The sequence below is a fragment of the Hylobates moloch genome, unplaced genomic scaffold, assembly GCF_009828535.3.
Source record: "Hylobates moloch isolate HMO894 unplaced genomic scaffold, HMol_V3 SCAFFOLD_10, whole genome shotgun sequence".
NCBI lineage: Eukaryota > Metazoa > Chordata > Mammalia > Primates > Hylobatidae > Hylobates > Hylobates moloch.
The window spans coordinates 27,133,200-27,141,093 of NW_026652285.1; the positions used below are offsets into that span (position 1 = coordinate 27,133,200).

The 7,894-nt window shown below is 47.8% G+C and overlaps 1 protein-coding gene across 1 annotated transcript in view; it reads left to right on the top strand.

Annotated features, from left to right (window-relative positions):
- The window catches only part of LOC116475370 (ATP-dependent RNA helicase DHX8), a 40,774-nt gene extending 33,820 nt beyond the window's left edge, over window positions 1–6,954 (top strand). Inside the window, exons 11-15 of the mRNA XM_032164725.2 lie at window positions 807–944; window positions 1,430–1,558; window positions 2,039–2,235; window positions 2,717–2,896; window positions 4,275–6,954. Coding sequence (XP_032020616.1) covers window positions 807–944; window positions 1,430–1,558; window positions 2,039–2,235; window positions 2,717–2,896; window positions 4,275–4,494 — 864 coding nt within the window. The 3' untranslated portion in view covers window positions 4,495–6,954. The remainder of the gene's footprint in view (window positions 1–806; window positions 945–1,429; window positions 1,559–2,038; window positions 2,236–2,716; window positions 2,897–4,274) is intronic.
- The last annotated feature ends 940 nt before the right edge of the window (window positions 6,955–7,894 follow it).

A 7,894-nucleotide genomic window follows, 5' to 3' on the forward strand; every position in this document is an offset into this window, starting at 1 on the left:
TGATATCTCATTGTGGTTTTGATTTGCATTTCCCTAATTACTACTGATGTTGTGCATCTGTGCATCTTTTTATGCGCTTGTTGGCCCTTTGTATATCTTCTTCGAAGAAATGTCTATTCAAGCTCTTTGCCTATTTTTTAAATTGAGTTGTTTGTCCTTTTGTTGTTGAGTCATACGTATTGCCATTTTGAGAGAGTGTTAGGGTTTTTTTTTTTTTTTTTAGAAGACGTTTTATCATGTTGCCCAGGCTGGTCTCAACTCCTGGGCTCAAGTGATTCTCCCTCCTTGGCCTCCCAAACTGCTGGGATTACAGGTGTGAGCCACCATGCCCAACTGAGAGAGTAAAGTTTCCTGAGAAATTATGTGCTTTCCTTTGGGAGGCCAAGGCAGGCGGATCACTTGAGGTCAGGAGTTCAAGACCAGCCCAGCCAACATGGTAAAACCCCATCTCTACTGAAAATACAAAAATTAGCTGGGCATGATGGCGGGTGCCTGTAATCCCAGCTATTTGGGATGCTGAGGCAGGAGAATCGCTTGAACGTAGGAGGTGGAGGTTGCCGTGAGCTGAGATTGGGCCACTGCACTCCAGCCTGGGCGACAGAGTGAGACTCCGTCTCAAGTATGTGCTTTCTATTATAATAGTCTGAATTTTATGTGGCCCAGCCCTGGAAGTTACCACCAGTCTCACCAGTGGCTTCCTAATTGCAATTGAAGAAATGGGAAATAAAGTAACAAGTAGCTTCCCCACATGCTGACACTGGCTAGACTGACCCTCTTATCACATGCCTTCTTCCTTTCTGTTCTAGGCCATGGGTATCAATGATCTGCTGTCCTTTGATTTCATGGATGCCCCACCTATGGAAACTTTGATCACAGCCATGGAGCAGCTGTACACACTGGGGGCCCTGGATGATGAGGGCCTGCTCACTCGCTTGGGCCGCCGGGTAAGGGACAGACTTAATCTTGTGCTTTTGGGAAGATTCCCTGGTCAGCCTTTCACATCCTTTGGTCTGTACAAAATCAGGCTGAGGCCGTAGATAAGCTTTGAGTAGAATTCTAAATGTTTGTTTTTAACCTGAATTTTTCCACTATCACTTTAAACTGTTTCTTCTTTATACAAAAAGGTGTTCTGTTCATAGTTAATTTTGCCTGAGGATGTATTACTGAATATAGCCTTACTTAGAAACGGCATCTGCAAAATTCTCATCTACCCCAACAGTAGTTATATGCTTGGTCACATACATCCTGTTGGAGTTTATTTGGGAAAAGAATAAACAACAGCATTCTTCTGATAGAGAAAGGCATCCCAAGGCATCAGTATGCTTTGGGAAAATCTGTGTTGTTACCCACTCTGACCAAGGTCTTGCTATGGTGAATCGAAATGTGTCTTCCACAGGGAAGCAGTTGTAGTCTTTTTTTCTCCCTCTAGATGGCAGAGTTCCCTCTGGAGCCAATGCTATGCAAAATGCTCATCATGTCTGTGCATCTGGGCTGCAGTGAGGAAATGCTGACCATTGTATCCATGCTGTCTGTGCAGAACGTCTTCTATAGGCCTAAGGTAGGAAGTTCAGATCCAAGTTTAGATGGGGGTGCCGTGAAGTTGGGGTAGTTGACCTGTTGCCATTCCAATGCTTGATGTGGACTTTTCTTTTTTTTTTTTTTTTGAGATGGAGTCTCACTCTGTTGCCCAGGTGCAGTGGAATGATCTTGCAATCTCTACCTCCCGGGTTCAAGCAATTCTCCTGCCTCGGCCTCTAGAGCAGCTGGGATTACAGGCGTGCACCACCATGCCCTGCTAATTTTTGTATTTTTAGTAGAGACAGGGTTGCACCATGTTGGCCAGGCTGGTCTCAAACTCCTGGCCTCAAGTGATCCTCTTGCCTCAGCCTCCCAAAATGCTAGGATTACAGGCCTGAGCCATCATGCCTAGCCTGATGTGGACACTTTTGATAGGGTCTTGTAGGGCTCCCTAGAATTGCTCCATGTTCAGTTAGTAGCTGTTGAGTCAGAAATGTTCCTCTGTCCCACTGCTTGGCAGGATAAACAAGCCCTTGCAGATCAGAAGAAGGCCAAATTCCACCAGACTGAAGGGGACCACCTCACCCTGCTAGCTGTGTACAACTCCTGGAAGAATAACAAGTTCTCCAACCCATGGTGCTATGAGAACTTTATCCAGGCTCGTTCCCTGCGCCGGGCCCAGGACATTCGCAAGCAGATGTTAGGCATAATGGACAGGTAAGTCGGAATCTGATGACTCTGCATGTTTGAGTTGAACCACCTTGAGTATCGTGTCTGTTCATCTCTGTGTACCTATAAAGCTGTAGGCACCTTTTCTCTTGCTCCTCACATAACCCTTTTCCTCTAGCTTTTCCATCTTTGTTATATTCCTTCTCCCCAAGCAAGGGTATGCCTGAGAATTACCTCAGAAAGTACCTAAGAGGAAGATTATTTGTTAGTTGTTGAAAAAATGCTCTTTGTTTGCAACTCTCTGGAACATTATTACTGTGGAATTGAATACCTGTCTAAACAAAGTATCTGTCTCTGAGTGCCTCCATCTACCCACTGTGTAGAGCTGCCTCTGTAGTACACTTAGGGCTGGAAGGAAGGCCCTGGTGACTATTCTGGGCACCCCAAGATGGACGTGTTGGGCACTGTCACTGTGAAAATAGACCTGAGAAAGCCGAGTGGGCTCATATCTTTTGTCCTATCTTGATAGACACAAGCTGGATGTTGTTTCCTGTGGCAAGTCCACAGTCCGAGTGCAGAAGGCCATCTGCAGTGGGTTCTTCCGTAATGCTGCCAAGAAAGACCCACAGGAGGGTTACCGGACACTGATCGACCAGCAGGTGGTCTATATCCATCCTTCCAGTGCCCTCTTCAACAGACAGCCAGAATGGTAGGTGGACATGTCCCAGGGTCTAGGGGCTTTTCTGGGCAGAGAAAAACCTGTAAATCTTTATTTTGTGATTGTGTCTTCACTACTCCCAGTATGTCCTAGTATAACACTGCTTGCCTTTCTAGAGCAGCAGAAACCTGAATTAGGCACAATGTATCAAACCCTATGAGAGAATTAAAATCATAGGGGTGAGACCTAGTTGAAAAAAAAAAAATTGTGGTTTAAAAAAACTACCTGTGGCCAGGCACGGTGGCTCACGCCTGTAATCCCAGCACTTTGGGAGGCTGAGGCAGGCAGATCAGCCGAGGTCGGGAGTTCAAGACCAGCCTGACCAACATGGAGAAACCTTGTTTCTACTAAAAATACAAAATTAGCCAGGTGTGGTGGCACATGCCTGCAATCCCAGCTACTTGGGAGGCTGAGATAGGGCAATCGCTTGAACCCGGGAGGTGGAGGTTGCGGTGAGCCAAGATTGCCCATTGCATTCCAGCCTGGGCAACAAGAGCGAAATTCCATCTCAAAAAAAAAAAAAAAAAACCAACTACCTAGTGGCCGGGCATGGTGGCTCACGTCTGTGATCCCAGCACTTTGGAAGGCCGAGGCAGGTGGATCACCAGAGGTCAAGAATTCCAGGCCAACCTGACCAACATAGTGAAGCCATGTCTCTACTAAAAATACAAAATAGCTGGGCGTGGTGGCAGGCACCTGTAATCCCAGCTACTTGGGAGGCTGAGACATGAGAATAGCATGAACCCGGGAGGCGGAGGTTGCAGTGAGCCGAGATTGCGCCACTGCACTCCAGCCTGGAAGACAGAGCGAGACTCTGTCTCAAAAAAAAAAAAAAAAAAAAAAAACTACCTAGCTATATAGTTTTAAAAAATTGTTTTAAAATAGCATTTTTAAAAAATTGGACTCTATCTAGAACCCTAATATAAAACTGATTTAAAAACACCATGTTATCACAGTAGAAGGGTTAGAAATGTGGCTCCTTGCATGTTTGGCCTTCTCCATCCATTGTGGCAGTGTGAGGCCCCTATTCAGAGCCCTAGAATTCTGTGGAAACATTCTAATAAACCACCCTCACATTTTATAGAGCAAGAAACAGATTAGAGAAGGGATGTAATTGGCTCCATGTCACTTAACTAGTTAGAGCCAGAGCCAGGACTAGAACACATTCTCCTGAGACCTTTCTTGTGGTTAGAGGTGTGCGGGTGCTTCAGTATTGGGGTGTGGCTGTCATAGACTGCAGTCTTATAGGTGTCAGGCAGGAGATGTAATAGTATAAAATGTAAGCTCAGCTGAAGCCTACTAGGGACCAGGTCGACTGTAGAGTGAGGCCTATATCCAGAGGCTTGAGTCCTATCTCTGTCCCCCTCAGGGTGGTGTACCATGAGCTGGTGCTGACCACCAAGGAATACATGCGTGAAGTTACCACCATCGACCCTCGGTGGCTTGTGGAGTTTGCCCCAGCCTTCTTCAAGGTCTCAGACCCAACTAAGCTAAGCAAACAGAAGAAGCAACAGCGTCTTGAACCCTTATACAACCGCTATGAGGAACCCAACGCCTGGAGAATATCCCGGGCCTTCCGACGGCGCTGAAAGGCAAGATTGTTCATTTGCCTCTCCAGCAGCAGTAGCCGGGGCTTGGACTTATCGATGACAGGCTGGTCCTGAGGATACAGCTGTCCTGTGACTGACTGTCTTAACTGAGCATTTTCTCAACTTGACTCTCATTTCTTCCCTGCTGGTAAAATAGAAACAGGGATTTAAGCCTGGCTTTGGCAAGAGCCTCCAGCCTCCATCACCTCAAGTCCTTGGGCCCAGTTGGGAGCTCATATCTAACACAGAGACACATTGCATCAACTTCAAGAAAGGGACAATTTGTGCAGCCCCAGGATGGGAAGGTAGAGTGGGTGAGCATCTTGTGCAGGGACATGGTGAGGGCCCTGATGCCCCAGCTAGCAGGAGCTACTGTGCTCATCTAAAGTGTTTGCCCCACTTCCCACCCCCTCTCCAGCCCCTGTACTTTGGCTTGACCTCCTGGAAATATTTATTTTCTTAAGGAAACAAAAATGATTTTCTGTGACTGTTTTCTTTTAGCCAAAAGGTTAGGATATTGGCCTGGGCTCAGGGTGAGGGAGATTTAGTATCTGTGCTCTGGCACACATGATGAGAATCCCCTAAAACCAGAGCGCAGGGCCTCTTTGCGCTCGGAAACGACGTACGGCACAGACTTCCAGCCTTGTCTTTCAGCATCAGCACTAGCTGGGCCATGCTGGGGGATCGCCCCATGATCAACCATGTCCTCTCCACAGAGCACTGCATTCTGGAGGCCTGAGTGGCTACAGATGGCACATATTAAATACAGAAGGTTTCCCCTTGCTCCCTCCACCTCCCACCACATTCGCAACGTGCAGCATGTCCCATTTCCTTTTGAAACATACTAAATAACAACACAGCTTTTATTTTATTTTGTTTTTAATTTTTTCTCCTGAGGTCCTGGATGGACTTTAACAAAGGGATTTTATAGTCAGAACCTCCCTTTCCCCACTCCAAACAGAAAACAAACATAACACCTCTCCTCTCAGCTGGTTTGTGCTGCCCAGTATCTGTGCTGCAGGGCTTGTTCTCAGTGGTTTTTTTCTTAGCACTTGCTTGGGGAATGGCCACCTCCTTGTGCCCCCCTCACAGCTCCTGAGGAGGGTTGTTTTTTTTTCTTCCCATAGAGATGGGTTCCCACTATGCTGCCCAGGCTGCTTTCCAATTCCTGGCCTCAAGCAATTGTCCTGCCTCTGCCTCCCAAAGCGCTGGGATTACAGTCAAGAGCCACTGTCCTCCGCACTGAGGAGGCTCCTTACCTGGCGGAACATCAGGCAGGTCTTGCAAGGCCAGGTTGCGGAACTTGTGGAAAGCTGATCTGGATGTAGTGCTTGTAGAGAAGCTTCTGAGAGATTGGGCACATCCTGTTATGGTGCTGCTTTTCCTGTCCTTATTAGTAAGTTCTGAAGTGATGTAAATGCTAGAACTATTGTAGAACTGTATGCTAGACACTAAGAGAGACTATATAACATTCTAGGATATAAAGGAATGTATGTTGTCACTGGGCAGCAAACCACACCCTAAAGACACAATTCAGAAAGAGTCTGAGGGAGAGGAATATAGGCCAGGCAATCTGCTGACTGCAGATCCCTGCCCCTTCATTAAGCTGAGTGAGTGCCTCCTGATTCTGTCTGAGTATGCGCCTTCGTAAGCCCAGGCCAGTAATCAAGGGGCAGGGCATTGTTGTGTGTTAACCTTGAAGGCCTTCTGGGGAGAGACAGTACAGGGACCTCAAATGAAACCAAAGGGGAAACGAGGACTGGGCACCCACCTCCCCAATCTCGTTTTGTTTTGTTTTTGTTGAGACACGGTCTTGCCATCTTGCCTAGGCTGGCGTCAAACTCCTGGGCTCCAGTGATCTTCCCGCCTCAGCCTCCTGAGTAGCTGGGACTATAGGTGCATGCCACCACACCTGGCTCCCAGTCCTAATTCCAGCCTAAAATTTCCCCATTCAGAAACCCTCCTGGATATAGTGGCCCAGCCTGTCCTGACTGAGTGCCCAGCACTGACAATGTTGACACCTGGGAAGGGAGGGTTGGGTTTCAAGCTGAGGTTGAAAAGGGATGTTGAATGGGCCAAGGATAAGGGACAGTAGGGTTGCTTATCTTTCTGGCTCAGGTGGAGGAAAAAGAAGGATCCCCATTCTGTGGGTGTTCCTTGACCATCTCTACCCTAGAGCTGAGTTCACTCCTCTGCTATGACAACATAGCTGGGTTCTGATCTTTTGACCATCAGGAAAGCAATGTCAGCAGCTGAGCTGAGCTGAGCCTGCTCTGAGGGAGAAGAGGGGGTCCTGTGCAGATGCAGAAGGGGAGTTTGCCTGCTGCTCTCACACAATGGAGCCCTTGTTTCTCTTCCTTGAACCAGTATTTCCCAAGATGGAGTGACAGCCCAGGAGAGGATGTGGGTCTCATGCAGAGAGCTGGGATCTTCTTGGCTATTAAAGTATATTGTTCACCCCCACCCAGCAAGAACCAAGCTCAGGAGTTGCCTGCCTCTGCACACATGCTGAGTGCGCTGTTTGTGTATATGGGGGGACCGGCCCTATGGGGCATGTGTGAGCTCCGCAGCTGGGTCAGGCTCCTCGGTCCAGGTTTACTTCATCGCATCTGGACGTGATTTGGCTTTGACTGTCTGTCCTGCAGCCCAAAGCACTTCCTCCTCGTGGTTGCTGTAGCTGTCTCATTGGAGCAGTGCCTCTCCAAGTTTGAGGATTTGAACAAAGAACTGGGGCTGGTGACTTGTTAATAAACAGTTCAGAGGGCAGAGGGCAATCATCTCAGCTTGTGGAGACCTTTCTTTCCCTGGATGCTGCTTCTCAGCTAAATCCCTCTCTTTGTGTGTGTATTCAACCCTCAGGGTTTCCACCTGATTTTTACACCTTCTTCCCACCATGATAGCTTGGCTTTAATGTGGAATTAAATTATATATTTTTAAAACCTGTTTTTTTTTTGTTTTTTTTTTTTTGAGACGGAGTCTTGCTGTGTCGCCCAGGCTGGAGTGCAGTGGCGCGATCTCGGCTCACTGCTGCAAGCTCCGCCTCCCGGGTTCACGCCATTCTCCTGCCTCAGCCTCTCCGAGTAGCTGGGACTACAGGCACCCGCTACCACGCCCAGCTAATTTTTTGTATTTTTTAGTAGAGACGGGGTTTCACCGTGGTCTCGATCTCCTGACCTCGTGATCCGCCCGCCTCGGCCTCCCAAAGTGCTGGGATTACAAGCGTGAGCCACCGCGCCCGGCCTAAAACCTGTTTTTAAATTTTTCTGTTTCTTGCACTAAATAGTATCAGTACATTGATATTTTGTGTTTCTAGGAAGAAGTAATGTTGCTTTTTATTTGTGGGTAGTGGTCGAGGAGCATCCCTTCCTGCAAGGGATGGTCTCAGGTTGGTGCTGGGCCA